The 14,862-nt window shown below is 37.7% G+C and overlaps 1 protein-coding gene across 12 annotated transcripts in view; it reads left to right on the top strand.

Annotated features, from left to right (window-relative positions):
* Positions 1-14,862, top strand: part of NEK1 (NIMA related kinase 1) — a 53,312-nt gene that overhangs the window by 18,130 nt on the left and 20,320 nt on the right. For 6 of the 12 annotated variants that reach the window (XM_052690156.1, XM_052690148.1, XM_052690151.1 and 3 more), the window contains 11 exons: positions 246-306; positions 1,428-1,585; positions 3,429-3,488; positions 3,740-3,799; positions 3,942-3,989; positions 4,087-4,161; positions 7,204-7,376; positions 7,459-7,590; positions 11,002-11,104; positions 13,895-13,978; positions 14,516-14,599. In XM_052690156.1, coding sequence (XP_052546116.1) covers positions 246-306; positions 1,428-1,585; positions 3,429-3,488; positions 3,740-3,799; positions 3,942-3,989; positions 4,087-4,161; positions 7,204-7,376; positions 7,459-7,590; positions 11,002-11,104; positions 13,895-13,978; positions 14,516-14,599 — 1,038 coding nt within the window. The remainder of the gene's footprint in view (positions 1-245; positions 307-1,427; positions 1,586-3,428; positions 3,489-3,739; positions 3,800-3,941; positions 3,990-4,086; positions 4,162-7,203; positions 7,377-7,458; positions 7,591-11,001; positions 11,105-13,894; positions 13,979-14,515; positions 14,600-14,862) is intronic. The other 6 variants (XM_052690152.1, XM_052690154.1, XM_052690153.1 and 3 more) reach the window with 6 other exon arrangements.

The raw sequence follows: 14,862 nt of genomic DNA, 5'->3' as shown, positions 1-14,862 counted from the left end.
CCATCTCACATGATTCTATGCTTCTGCACTGAAAATGTTTGAAAGTAACAAATCCAACTTCATTCCAATGCTAGTGATGGTACAGTGAATACGTAGTTTAGTAATGAACTTACTGTTCACGTATGGTTTTAGTGAATAGTAATAGATAGAAATTGAACTGGAAGAGGGATACAGAATTTGTAGAAAATGAGTTCTTTCTAACTTTGAGCATAAATATTCTTGGCTAACAGTTGAACTCTTTTTAGCTTATTGCAGAAGAATTCAGTCACAAAACGTTTCACAAGTTTGGACCGCATGCTGCGCCAGGTAAGTATGTATGTATGAAATGCTTTAACTTAAGAATCCAGCAAGATAATTTGCCTATGTATGTTCTCGTGTTGGTTTTGGTGTGTTCTTGTAACTGATTGTAGAAATTTTGTGCAGAGAAAAGACAGGGAAGCAGTTTAGTATGTTATTTTCTTTTTGTTTTCCTCAGTGGGGAGCTGGATGTTCACAGGGAACAAACGATGGTGATGCAGTCCTTGAGCTTTTGTAACATTGTAGGTTTCCTTTTTCCTCTTGGACTATGTTGTGCTTCTGAAATTTAAGACAGTGGGAACTGCAGATAGTAGAAACATGTTGTTATTGTACTCTTTTTTTGGCCTTATTACTGACAGCCAGGTAATGAGAAATCCCAGACCTTATTATAAGTGGGAGGCTTTGAGGTTTTTTTGGGGACTCCAAGGTTACACCCTGACTTCAGCCCAGAGCCAGAGATTTTTTGCTATTGGTGGCATATGAGATTGCGGCTTACTTTCTCACGACAGTCTTGTCATGTTTTCCTACAGCAGTTGGTTTACACTTTTTTTCTTAGATTTCTGTTTCTTTTACTTTCTTGAAATTATTTGATAGTATGTTTATGTCCTTTATGGCTGTTCTCCTAGTTCTGGAGTTATGAGAACCCTCCTAACCACAGAATCAAATTCATAAGATGTAATTGGCTTATTTTCAGGAACTTCTCAAGAGAAATGATATGCCTAGAGATCACTGAAAGTGCAGTTGTTTTAAAACTCATCTTGTGCTGAGCTGAGTTTTGCTGGGTGCAGTGCAGTGCCTCTTGATTATGTTGGGAAAACTGTTCCCTCTGTTCGTAGCAACTGGGTAAAAAAAAAAAAAAAAAGAAATCTAGCAGCTTGAGTAAGTTTCAGTTCTCCAGTGGTGAAAGTGAAAAGCTCAGGGATTGTGTTCTGCTGTTTGTTATTAAACATATTAATTAGAAGAGCTGTTTTGGATACCTGGATGTATTTCATTTATACAAGCAGCTCACCTGAACGAAATGTTAGTTTATCTGTTCTCCTCTGAATCTGCTGTTCCAGTACGTAGGGAAGGGGATATACAGTGTACTGACTGGCCTGGACATAGCTGTAAAACAGTCTCTTCTTGTTAAGCTAAAAGACCAGCTCAAGGACAAATCTCGGCTTCAATTGCACCAGCTCAGAAAATTACCAAACCTGCTGCAAAATACGGAGTGCCTTTAGCGATGAAGAAGTGTTATGACGCACCCAAAAAGCATCATGAGAAAAAGTCATTGATTAAACTTAGGCAGGTAACTAAGTTACTTGAATTGAACTATTTTGCAAATGCTTGTATTTGAATTGTATGACAATGTTATGTGTTACTTTTCAAAATGTCACTTAGATGAACAAAGCATCTAGAGAGGAAATAGTATTCTAAGTGCTCGTCTTGCACTGTTACTGATTTTTTTTTTTGTTCATTTTGGAGGCTGCTACTTTAGGCTTGCTTTCTAATTCCACGAGTGAGTTAGGTCTGCTTTGCATATGTGGTCAGCTTCTCTGATGTTGACCTGTTTTGGAAATGCTGGTAGCTGGTTAGATAGACAAACAGCATTGGTGCAGCATAAGAGTCCTGGCATATTTCTGCAGTGTTCGAGAACTATCTCCCATTTTCAAACTTAAGTAGGCTTACTGGTAACTTTCTAAAGCGTTGTCAACCAGAGAAATTATGTAATTGGAAAAGAGTTTGCCAGACTTAATTCTGTGAGCTAATGAAAAATGGGTTTTTATACAGTACTACTTATCTTCTTTTTTCCAGTCATCTTTCTCCGCACTCCCTATTACGTGAAACTGTCTGTGTATTCCTTAATTACTGAATGACTGGCAGATGCTTCACGATACAACCAGTTAGGCACATTACAAGCAACTAGTAACCAGGGAGCTCCCACATCAGCATTTTCTACTCTAAGCCTGCAACAGAATTCAAATTGTCTTCTAAATAAGTGATTTGCTTGTTTGTTTCATTCTCCTCTTAGCGTTTTGGGAAGCATAACACTGAAATTACTGTCTACAAAATTTGGTGTCGTATCTGATAGATGGACAGAAAATGAGCCACGAGATAGTGTTTCCCTAATCTTCCTGTAACCTCTGAATCTTTTGAACTTGTACCAGTGATCCCCACAGGCTTTATTTGTTTATGATGTGCAGCTGGAAAAAGAGAGCAAGAGTAAGCAAACACAAAAAATTGTATCCTCATGAAGTCATGATGCTTTTTCCCATTTAAAGCCTGGTTGTGCAATCACATGCTATTCTGTTGCTGTTTACAATCAGTTTCACCAACCAGCGCTGAAGCAACTTGTACAGTGACTGAAAGTCCTTGTTATGGCAGGGTGAAGACTGAGGAAAAAATCTTGTACTGCAACTTTAAGATAATCCTTTGTGTGGAGTGTACGTAGTAGCAAGGGGTAAGATATAGGCTAGAGATAATGGCTACAGCATTATACAAGTTTTATCCTCCCGGATGTTGTTCCAGGCTAGCTATGCAGGTCACACGTGGATTTCTAATGGAACATGCAGCTTCATTGCTTGTTTAGTGTTATTACATGAATGCACAGCAGTTGAATTTGGAATTGCCTAGAAGCCTTTTAGAGACTTAAATCAGTTGTTTGAGATACGTGACAAGTACTGATCTGATATAAATTGAGATTGTCAAAAGAAAATCTTATAAAGCAAACTGTGTTCTTGTCGAGTTAGGAAAAAAAGGCTTATTATGTATAACTGTTGTGTTGGATAGTGTGGTTTTGTTCCCATCTTCTGTGGGTAACAAGACAAAGCCTAAGGATAACCTAATAAATTTGTTATCCAAATAAGAGACAATCTTAATTTCTTAGGACTGTCAAAGACGATGAAAATATAATAATGTTTCTGCCAGCGAAGGAAGTTTGAGTCGAGGAGATCTTAAATTATTTTCTTCAGCATTCAAGATGGAGCTCTTTGCAGTGGGTGAACAAGTATGCTAGTTTTTACAACCTCCCAACTAATGACTTATTTTAAACCCAATTTTGCACATGCCAAGATGTGGATTTTGTGTTCTTCTAGTTTTTCTCTTGTTCTAACATTGTGCTGTCCTAATTTTAAGTTTCACCTTTTATCTAGGCCTATCCAACTCCAAAGAAGAAAATTATTCCAGGAGAAGAAAGGAGGAAAATGTTTGAGGTATCATGAAATCTCACGCTAATTTTCAATCTAAGCAAAAGCTGAGTCCAAAACTTAAGAATTTGGACTTTGAAGAATGACAGAATGAAACTTCGAACCTTTCCTCCTTATCTTTTTTTCCCACTCATTATCTAGCAGTGTTTTTTGTCTTCTTGGACATAACCAGCAAGTGGAGTACTAACCAATCTTGATAGATGCTTCGCAGAACAATGGCTGAGCAATAAATACTAAATTATATGCTTATTTTTCAGGAACCTTCAAAAAAGAAAAGGTTAGAATTGCCTGAAAAAGAAAAACGCCAGAGAGATCAGGTAGACCAGATACTTGGGATGCCCTTTTAATTTTTTCTTTAAACACCCATAGTAATTCTAGTGACATGTGTTGTGTTGCCTAGGAGATGGCAGTAGTTCAGTTTCCCAGTTACTAAATATGTTTAATCCTTATGCATTGCAGATCAGTTTACTGAAGGCAGAGGAAGTAAGAAGACTGGAAAAAGAAAGGGTAAAATATGTTTAAAATACGTTAATAGCGAATCTTAATGTTTTACTTAAAGGGATTCCTTGAATTATGTTTTCCTTTATTGTTTTTTTTCCTTCAGATGGAACGAATAAACAGAGCCAGGGAACAAGGATGGAGGAATGTGCTTGGTTCAGCTGGAAGTGGTGATGTTAAGGTTGGCAGCAGATGCAGAAATGTGACGTAGTTTGCTCCTCCCACCTTTGGTTATCTGGCATGATCTTCTCTTTTCAGAAAGAACTGCTCTTGGATTCAGCTCTTGAAGTTGCTCTCTATTAAACTAGTGGTAATTTAAGAGAGAAGTCTGTGTAACTGACTTCCTGGCCTTTTCGAGATCTTGTGCCATTTTCATTTTTAATAATTAATGATTTCTGAATCTCTTCTCTTTCTACTAGTAATGATTTTCATGCATCACTTTTTTTTTTTTTCCCCACTCTTGCTTTCGCTGCTTTTCCTAAATAAATGCATGAAGAGCTTCTTTCATATTCCAGTTTGTTCTTGAAACTTTTTGTTGAAATATCTTTCTAGGTTCTCATATTATTATAATGGATTTTTTCCCCAGTATTGAAAACATGTTTTAAGCTTTTGTTTTTAGTTAACAACATAATTGACGGTTCCATTATCTGTGTTATGTTGTCTATGATAGGTGAGAAAATTTGAGTAAGCATATCTTTTTCTCAAAGCTGTGAGCCCCTTAGTTTTTTCATTTTTATGGAGTTAAGTTATATAATTTCATGCTATTTTTGTGACAATTTCTTAGTCTGTATATCTCTTGCTTCCATGGAAACATAACTGTTCTGGAAAGTAGCATGATGAAGGTATTTGAAGATAGGACTCTTGGACTTGACTTTCATCAGACAATTGGCAGTGAAGAAATTCAAATACTGCCACGTCAAGTAAACCAAGATAACTGATTTACATCAAGTATGCTGTGAATCTATCTGATGACATGAAGTGGGTTTAAATGCAGCCATTAGTTATGGTGCTGGTGAATCCTACAAAGATATTGGCCTTAAATGTGTTTAGCTCAGTTTTTATAAAGGAACTCTGGCTGAACACTACAGTCAAAATGAGAGGAGGTTTTGTATAAGAAAATAGCAAGGAAATGGAATTGCACAACCAGGCTTCAGTAGCTGCTTATCATAACTATAGTTCAAGATTGACACCCCATTTTGCTGCATGCCACGCATTGTATAAATAAGCTTATATATAGAAGCAAGCATAAAAATATCAGTTTCAAAACTACCAGGCTCTGGTTTAATGGGAAACTGAGAAAAGTTGTTTTTCACATCTCTCTGTCCTTCTCTCCGTCAGAATGGTGTTGGCAGTCATCCATACAAGGGCTCCGTTACAACATGATGTATAAGCATCATGATATTTGGTTTGGAGATTGATATATTCCTGAAAATGACCGTGCCTTAGATTAGATTGGAGAGTTTTATTGCAAGGGCCTTAGACATAAGAAATACAAAACATCCATCACTGTCTTCCAGTGTTCTTGGTCATGTACAGAAATTGAAGTTCAGTGGCTGTGTATTTTTTCACAAAGTGCCGCTGTGAAGTATCAAAGCAAACAGATTGTGTGTATATATATACATACACATAACTGTTTGACATATGTTCTTCAGGTTAGTTTTGCACAGCCCTTAATGCAGGCCACTAAGTTACCATCACTCAGGGTTTTCATGTTCTGTCAGAGTAGTTCTGATTTGTTTTCTTTCTTTCTCCTGCACATAAGCAGTGCAGTCAGTGACACACTGATGATGCTGTTAGAGTATCGGTATTCAAGCATTCTGAGACTGCAAGCCACATAGTCCCTGATGAAGGCGTAACAAGGTCTGCACTGCATTATTTTTCCTCCTGTTGTTTTTTGTTTTTGGAGTGGCACCTGTTTTTGAGGGAAAGTAGGGAGAGAGACATCAAGGACTTGGCTTTGGATTCTAGCAGGGACTGCAACTGTTCTGCACGTGGTTGATGAACGCCTGCTTCTGAACTGTTTGCCTAGAGATTGATCTTAATATTTCTTCTGATGATCTTTTTGAAAATACGCATAGTAATTATAGGTGAAACCCTGAACAGTGTCTAAGGCAAGGCTTTGCATTTTATTTGTATAATTGGCTGTCTTTTGTAACAAATCACTGTTATCTAGAGGAACAGCATACCGGCATACTTACTTGAATGCCTAGATTGATTTGTTTGCTTTTTATCGTATGGGTTACAGGGAACCACTGATGTTTGACAAACTGAAACTCGGAGTGTGAATAAAATTCTGTTATCAAATACGGACTGATGCAGATCTTCTGCCTGAACCATCCTAAAACTGTCACATCTGCACTGTCTTATTTGAAATGTGAAATAATTTGGAACACTTAGAGTATTGAGCATGCTGTAGGTTCACTACCATGGGCTGCCTGATTGACCAGTTACCCACGTGTGAAGAGAACATTTTTGTGCATGGCAACCTTACCTTTGTTTTGTCTGTTTCATGCTTTCTGTATCTATTCTTGACTATTACTATACACAGCTGCTTACAACATTTTCTTGACTGTTATTTTGACATGATGGTTCTCCAGGAATTCCAGGTCTTTGTAGACGACAGAGATCATTTTCATAAAGCTCTAATCTGTGGTAACTGTTTGCCTGGTCTGAGCTTCACTAGGGAAGCCTCTCAATTTTGGTGATGCAGTGAAGTTATAGATAGCTGAAAATGAGGAGTCTGAGATAAATTTATTACTGTCCTTCAGCAACCTTAGAGACATGCTTTACCATTTGTGGCATTAGTAAAATATGGATGTTTGGATAGCTATCATTCATTAATTCTGCAGTTAGTACTCTATCACTTCTAACTTTTTGCATGCTAACCTAATTTTTTTGTTGTCGAACATCTGCTATTTCCAGTTATGCTTCAGCAGGTTCTTCACTGGTAACTTGCTAAATATGTAGTAGATGTCTCATGTATAATAGCCTAGAGAGAGAAAATACTGTGTTATTTTGGAGTACTAGGTGAAAAGTAAGTTTTCATTTTCAATTTATCAGTCGTGTAGTAGATTAAAATAGGTGAATGCCAAAATTAAACTAGGACCAGTTGAGAATGATTGCAAAGCATATTAATACTTTCACTGTGCTGGAGTGGAGAAAAATTGAAAGGGCTTGTTAAAACAGTACTTGAGATTTTCAGCCTACCTCTTCTGATTTTCAGGCACCGTATTATGGCGGTGGAGGTGGTGTTGGTCCTTTTCCTGCCTCTTTGAAAGGACAGTATGAGCACTATCACGCTATTTTTGACCAGTTGCAAAAGGAAACCTTCAAAGTAACTAAAGAGAGGCAAGCCAAATGGAGGGCGGAAGTACAAGGCCAAGAAGCTGCTGAGAGGTATGGCTACCTTCCATGTGATATTGCATGTGGTCTGCTTCAGATGAAAGTAATGAAAGTTACTGTACATATTTATCTACAGAGGAATTCCACCTGGAGTACGTCCAGGAGTTCCTAAGGGGCCTGCAGGTCATCACCATTTACCTGATGCTGATGCAATTAGGAAAAAAGTGAAAAGGTTGAAGGAGGTGTCTAAACAAGCCAGTGCAAACAGGTTGGGCTACGATAATCCATAAATCTGTCCCTATGTGTTAGAATTTTGTTCTATCTTGTTCCATTTAGTAGTTGGACATGTCTCAGAATCATCTTTATCCATTGGTAGCGTGCTGTCTGTTTGTGTGTTGATCCCTCACAGACCACAGTACTTTCAACACCAATGGAAACCTTGGCTCTCCCTGTAGGGGAAAAAAAAAAAAAGATTACCAATTACCTAAGCTAGATTTAAGCTAAAAGGACTGGCTTAATGCAGTTGCAGTCTAGGTAAAACAGCCTTCTTGGCTTTTTTCTAGTTCTGACTTCTGTGTTACGTGCCAAGATGCTTCCTTGTCTTGTCATGTCATTCTGGCTGCCTTTTTTCCATCTGAGCATTTTTATTTTATTTAAGAGTACGTAGAAAGTTCTCGGCACTTCTAGCTTATGTGTATTGACCAGTGGAAAACTGGGGCTTTCTTCATCAGGAAATGTGAGTGCTAGATGTTAAAATGATACACAATTTATGATTTCTGTGGTACTTACTCTTTGCACTAACCAGGAAATGAGTGTGTATTGTATGTATTTATAAAAAAAAAAAAGGCACATCTACATCTTTCAGGTTAATTGATAACCTCTTTCAGATACTGGTGCTCTTTCATGTTTTTGTTTGTTTTCCAAAACTGTTATTTTCCTTGAAATCTATTAGTAACTTTAGAAAGAATTATCTCCACACTCTGTAATGAAAAATGGAGAAACACATGCTTAAAATTTTAGTATTTCAGCATTGCTTCAACGTTGTTCTAGTATTCTTAATGGCAAGCTTTTTTCTTATGAATTACTTGAACTTCTGTGCATCACAAGTAGTATTCTTTGGTGGCAGAAATAAATGGTGTTCAAGTGAGGAAAAGGAAGTGGCCGAAGAACACATTTTTCTTAGTTTATTCTAAATTGATTAATTCAATTTGAAGTTTTATACTGTATATATTTAGCATTCTAGATTATATACTATATATCCAGTCTTCTACATTTGTCTGGTTTATATATTGCAACTATATCACGGATGTTACAGTTCTGAAAGCTGTGAAGTGTATTCCATTTTCTTTACAGTAATTTGGGCAATTGTGAGCCAATTAAAACTCTTCCTGATATATATAAAAAGAAAACAAAGAAACATCTACAGGTGTATTTTTCAGGATGACAGATGAGTTTTTTCAACCTCCTCTGCAATCCTTGGCACACAGTGCCACAATCCCCAGATCTTGCCTAGGTTAGGAAGTGGTAGCATAGGTTAGTAAAGTGTTAAAGTATTGTATGTACCTTACACATCTAATAATTACAACCTGTAGCAGAAATCAGTCAGAGCTTGAACCAGTGGTTGAGCACCTGGTGGGAAGGCAGGGCCAACCCAGGGGAGCTGAGGTGCAATCAATACACCTGAGTGACTGGAAGAGGTGAAGCCAGGATCCACCCCTTCCCCGACCTCATTTGAAGGGTTGGCAGTGGAGGTGAGGATGTCTTACTAGAGGTCCCTGCCTTCCTAGGGCCTTCCAAGAGTAAGCAGGCTTTCTTCTGTTGTTTTTGTCCACAGCTGCTCTGTGTGGCCTTGTCCTCATTTACTGCAGCCTAGGATTGTGCCACCCCACTGTTATTGCTGTGTTGCTCATCACGTAGCATCACAGCATTACACAACCTTATGGAACATTGGCATTTTCAACCATATGTTTAGAAAGTTGAAAAATGATCAAATTACAATATTTCTGATTATGCTGCCCCAAATGAAGTGTTCTCAACTTCAGCAGTCTCTAAAAATTGGACAGCAGTGCTGACCAGAAGAAATCTGGTTGAAACATTTTAATAAGGTGAGTTACTCAGCCTTACATTAGGGAAAATCATTATCATAAAAAATTGAATAGGTTTTTGCTGTGAGTTAGGTTTTAGATGAAGAGAGCATTGGGTTTGGTGTTTCTCTTTGCTCTGGGGGCGCTTCTCCAAAATTGTAGGCTAAACCTCATCTACGTGATGTATTTTGATAGACTTCTTTATCTACTGGTTGAGTTCATATGTAATGAACGTTGACAGTCAAAATCATGTAGTGAGTCAAACAGATGCACGAAAAAGTTATCAAGTGGTTCTTTCTTTACCAGTAGTTCAGTGGGCCACTTTGCATTTCCAGAACAGCTACAGGGTTTGTTCTATCAAAGGAATTTCACCTCTCTTTCCATTCTTGAATTATGGCATATGGATATCTCATTTCACTTCCTCATTTGTTGCTGGGTAGCAGTGTGGGGAAAATAAGATTCAAAGGGGTTTAATGAGTGTGCTAATTCATTTACGAAATGCTAACAGTAGCTTCTGTATGGCAAAATATTCTTTCTTTGGCTGTTTCAGCCTGATGGTCAGCTTTTCTTGCTATCTTCCTGCCATTTGTTGGACTGCTAGTACTCTACGTACAATCAGACAAGGCTGTGGGGGAGCCTTGCAAAGGGAATTGTCTCATCATTCTATGATTGTTAGGATTTCTAACACTGTCCAAGAGGTTTTTTTTTTTTTCATTTGTTTTCCTTAGAAGTTTTCTCATTAGTCTCCTTTTAATCAGTTCTTCTAGAAATTGTTTCCTCTACCAAGTGATCGTATTTGTGCACTAGGAGACTTGCCTGGTGCTGTTACAGTGATGTGAACACGGCCTTCTTGTCTAACCTAACAGGTCTCTGACGAGGGGCAGGATATGCAAAAAAATATCTGTTCTGCTTAATTTTGTGGCAGGAAAGCTCACTTGAAAAATAACTGAACAAAAATCTCATTAAGTTAACCAAAATGCCCTTGGAAAAACACCATTGAGCAGTTTTCAGTTAGGTAGAAGCTCTTGCTCCAAGTCTAGATCAGACTTGCCAAGCAATTTGGGCAATTGTGAGCCAATTAAAACTCTTCTTGATATAGATATATATCTTATACCTTATCTTATATCTTATATCTTACATATATATATATATGTATATATAAGATATCCAACAGGCTATCTTAACGGGTGGCTTATGAGGACTTCTAGCCTGTCTCCAGAGCGAAGTCTTGAAGGTATTCATCTTTTGTACTTTTTATCCGTGTTTTACTAGTGAGACAAGCTGAGAAATTTCCATAAATAACTACACTAAAGTCATGGTTTGACATTCATTTTTGTTTTGATGAACAGAACGTGGAAGAGAGCAACACTGTATTGGAAGGGAGTCCACTTGTATTTCCTGTGTTGTTGAGTGTATTTTTCTCCATATTGTGAAAGTCTGACTTGAGCATTTTGGCTGATAAAAGGCATTCTTCTGAAGATATGTTACTTATAGAAAGTTAATTACTTATTTGTTTCCCAGTTAAGAAAAATGCACTGCTGTATGAATGCTGTATTTCTGAAGCTCAGAGCTTGCTATGTGTTATAATTATTCAGGCAGAAAGGATGGTTACCTGCAGAAAGAGCAAAGCAAGTTGAAGAATTCTGGCAACGAAAGAGGGAAGCCATGCAAAACAAAGCTCGTGCTGAGGGACACATGGTATGGAAAATGCTGTCTTTGTGTGTTACTGTTTCACAATGCTTTACAGATGTTTAAATTAGTACTGTAGCCATGAAATACTGACTAAATATTTTTCTACATATTAAAAAAAAAACACGAGGGGGGGTACATCTTAATAAACCAACCAAAGCACTGGAATTGTGCAGACATGTCTCATTTGTGTAAATTCATGATCAAAGGGGAAAAAATACCTCTTCTGTGCATGTCTTACTTGATATTGTAAGCTTCAGAACAGTGTTGAGCATTTACTGCTGGTCATAGATGTGAAATTTTGGTGGAAATTGTGCTTGCATATAAACTGAACTCAACTATAGCAGTGTTTTCCTGAAGACATGCTTTTTATTAAGATACTTTAGCTTTGTTGCAAAAGTATCATTAGGTTAGTACATTAGTTCTGAAGCATGGGGCTTCTGTTTTAAAAGTGTCGTTCTGTTTTGAAGCCTCTGAGACCAGTAAACCTTTTTGATAGAAATAATACTAGTTCATTCTGCCTCACTGTAGATGAGTCAGTCATAGTACCTGCTTCTAATTTGTTTTAAACTTTGGCATTAATGTAGTTTTATATGATCTCACTGATGCGAGTTACCCAGGTATGCACTGTGTATTGCTGTTTCTCTACTGTATTCAGCTGAGCCCAAATGCTTTACACTTAACGGGCAGCTGTGATAAAATGGGGAGGCTCTGACTCTAAGCCAGGGCTCCATATTAATGTATCAGTTACCACTGATGGCAGAAGCTCTCAGCAGTTTTCTCCTGTTTGTACTGGGGGGGAGGAAGGAGGGGTGACACCTTGTATGGCTTGCAGTAATTTCCATGTAAAGAGTTGCTCAGTCTAGAGAAGAAAAAGCTCCAGGAGGACCTCATAGTGGCTTTTGAGTACCTGAAGGGGAGACTGCACGGAAGATGGTGAGGGGCTTTTCAAAAGGTTTTGTATTAAGACAACAGGTAGGCTTGAAATTAGATGAGTGTGAATTCAGATTAGACATCAGGAAGAACTGTTTTACCTGGGGTACCGCAGCACTGGGCCTGGTTGCCCAGAGAAGTTGTGGAACTCCCTGGAGGAGTTCAGGACCAAATTGGATGGAGCTTCAGGCAACCTGGTCTAGTTCAAGGTGCCCCTGCCCGCAGCAAGGGGTTGGAACAGGATGGTCTTGAAGGCTCCTTCCAGTCTGAGCCGTTCTATGATTCTGTTATGTAGGGATGGTGCTGTCTTCTAGACCAGAATAATTTAAGAGGAAAAATGGATAGGAATCAGATAAGATGGAGCTTTTTGTGTGAATGCTAAGTGGTTGTGTTAATTTATCCAACCTTAGTTCAGTATGTGGTTACATGTGGTTTCTCTGTTTGTTTTAAGTGACCCTACAGTTCAACTTGGAGGTTGAGTGGTATTTTCAATGTTACAGTCTTTAAGACAACTGCTGACTCATCCTGGTGCTTCTTTGTAGCTGTGGGGCATTAAAAGATACTGAGTCCTGGTCTTTGAAAATTTTAGTATGTTCACTTAAGTAGATGAGTGTAAATGATTAATGCTAATTGTCTGTATTAATAAGACCAGTTATCAAAAGCTTGCTTCCAATTCTTGTTGTTTAAGGTCGTCATTAGTTTGAGAAAACTGAAAGCTCATGCGAATGCCACAGTGAGGACCAGCAAGATTACTTGTAAAGTGCCAGTTAGCTTTTTCAAAAGCTCAGGAACATGCCTAAAATATAACTTATTTTTCAGAAAACAGATAGTTTTCAAAATTAAAATAGGGAAAATAACGCTTCAATTTTTGATTGTTACTTAACACTCCAGCTGAAACTAAAAATCATAGAATTCTCATGGTTGTGTGCTATTTCTTACCTATGAGAATAAATCTTGTAATTTATCCCTAGAGACTAAGCCAGAGGAGTTTAGAACAAATCTTTTTTCTTAAATTACTGATTTTTAGCTGAATCTGAAAGATTATGTAGCCAGAATATTTGGATTTGGTCCATCTGCTCATAAAACTTAACTGCAGTGTTGAGGTACAGGCATTTCTTTACTCTCAAGCCTGGATAAACAAAATACCAAGTGTTTTAAAAGGCAGAAGGTCTATACAACAATCTTACATGCATTTACTGTCATTATGTGTTGAAGATACTTTTTTGTGAGTTCAGCAGGGTCAGAATATTATGATTAGCAGAAGCATTTAATTTTAAACCAAGCAGGGAACTTTGGGTTAAATGATTCTTGCACTGTCTGGAGTTGGGCTTCTGTTAGTGTTCCCATAAAAGTTGAACCCTTTTGGTTACATTTGGGATTCTGAATACATCCCACTACCCGACATTATACACTTAAGATGCACATGCAAATTCTTGAATTTGCTACTTCTAGTGTGTTAAAGATACATATTATGATGAGAAAATGGTTAATGTACATATGAAGATTCCACTTGCATTTTAGGCTTTGCTCAGTGGTGGCAGAAATACCAACTGTGTGGTGCTGTTTGTGTATATTATAGATGTACCAAAACTGCTGCTCAAGAGCATTTTCTAACACAGCAGGGGAAGACAAGCTGCAGGGAAAAGACCTGTACCATGTTTAAAACTAGCTTGTTTGTGGCTGCTCAGGGTTGTCAGCTCTTACTGTTAGATATTACTTGTAAATGAAATGAGGTTATCGTTGAACTTAAGAGCAGCTTCAGATCATTGATGGATTTGGTTTCTTCTAAGTGGACAGTTACTGGATAAGTCAGATAATTTGACTGCCCAAGCCATTTTAAATTTGATACCATTAAATGGCAAACAGGGTACACTGCAAAACGTGGCAGATATCTATGGAGGCAGGCCCATGTCTGCAAGAGGAAGGAAATCCAGAAACAAGGAAGAAGAGGTATGCTTGCCGCATGTTTGCCACTTCCATCGCAGAAATAGCTCTGTTTTGAACTTGATTGTGCCTTTTTTCCCTGCATGGTTCATCATTGTAATGCAATGAAAGGACTTCATAAATTCCTAGGAAATAATTTATTCCTGGAATGTGGGTGTGTAATTTTTTTTATTAATATTATTTTGAATATTCATAAAACTGTTGTCTACAACAGTTATGAGAAAATGTCTGCCTGGAAAAGTTTCTTGAACTTGCATACATATCTGTATGATGTAACTGTGTTGTAACGTGTGTAACCATTCCTGGTCCCTGGTTATGTCAAGTACAATAGTAGCTTACTACTGAGGAATGTAACTTTCAGTTTTGTTTTCGTTGGTTGAATGTTCTTCTGGGAATTATTATATGTTACTATAGCAATAGTAATTACGTTGTTTTTCCCCTCATTTCATTTCACTTTTTGTGGAATCTTAACTGGTTTTGTAAGCTAACCGTGCTACAAATGGTTTCAGTGCAATTGAAAATTGCTTCCTTTCTTTGCCTTAGGAGTATTTGGCAAGGTTAAGACAGATACGACTGCAGAACTTCAATGAACGTCAACAGATTAAAGCGAAACTTCGTGGAGAGAAGGTCAGTTTGAAACATAAACAACTTCAGAAGTTGGCTGGGGGATATAATCTTCTATCCCTGCAGAAACATTTCTCTCAGAAGCAATTTTATATGTATTTCTACCATTTAATTCTGTTCCACAGTTAGTGTACTTCAGTCTCTTCTTCTGGAACTAACAAAATTTGTTGGAATCCAATGGTTGAGCTTCAGTACATGTAGCCCAACCATCTTTTAAAGATAGGGCAACGTAAAGTTACATCAGAATTTGACACACAAACCTCCCA

Source organism: Tympanuchus pallidicinctus, unplaced genomic scaffold (assembly GCF_026119805.1).
Source record: "Tympanuchus pallidicinctus isolate F22 unplaced genomic scaffold, pur_lepc_1.0 scaffold26, whole genome shotgun sequence".
Taxonomy (NCBI): Eukaryota; Metazoa; Chordata; class Aves; order Galliformes; family Phasianidae; genus Tympanuchus; species Tympanuchus pallidicinctus.
This window is presented reverse-complemented; position numbering and strand designations above follow the sequence as displayed.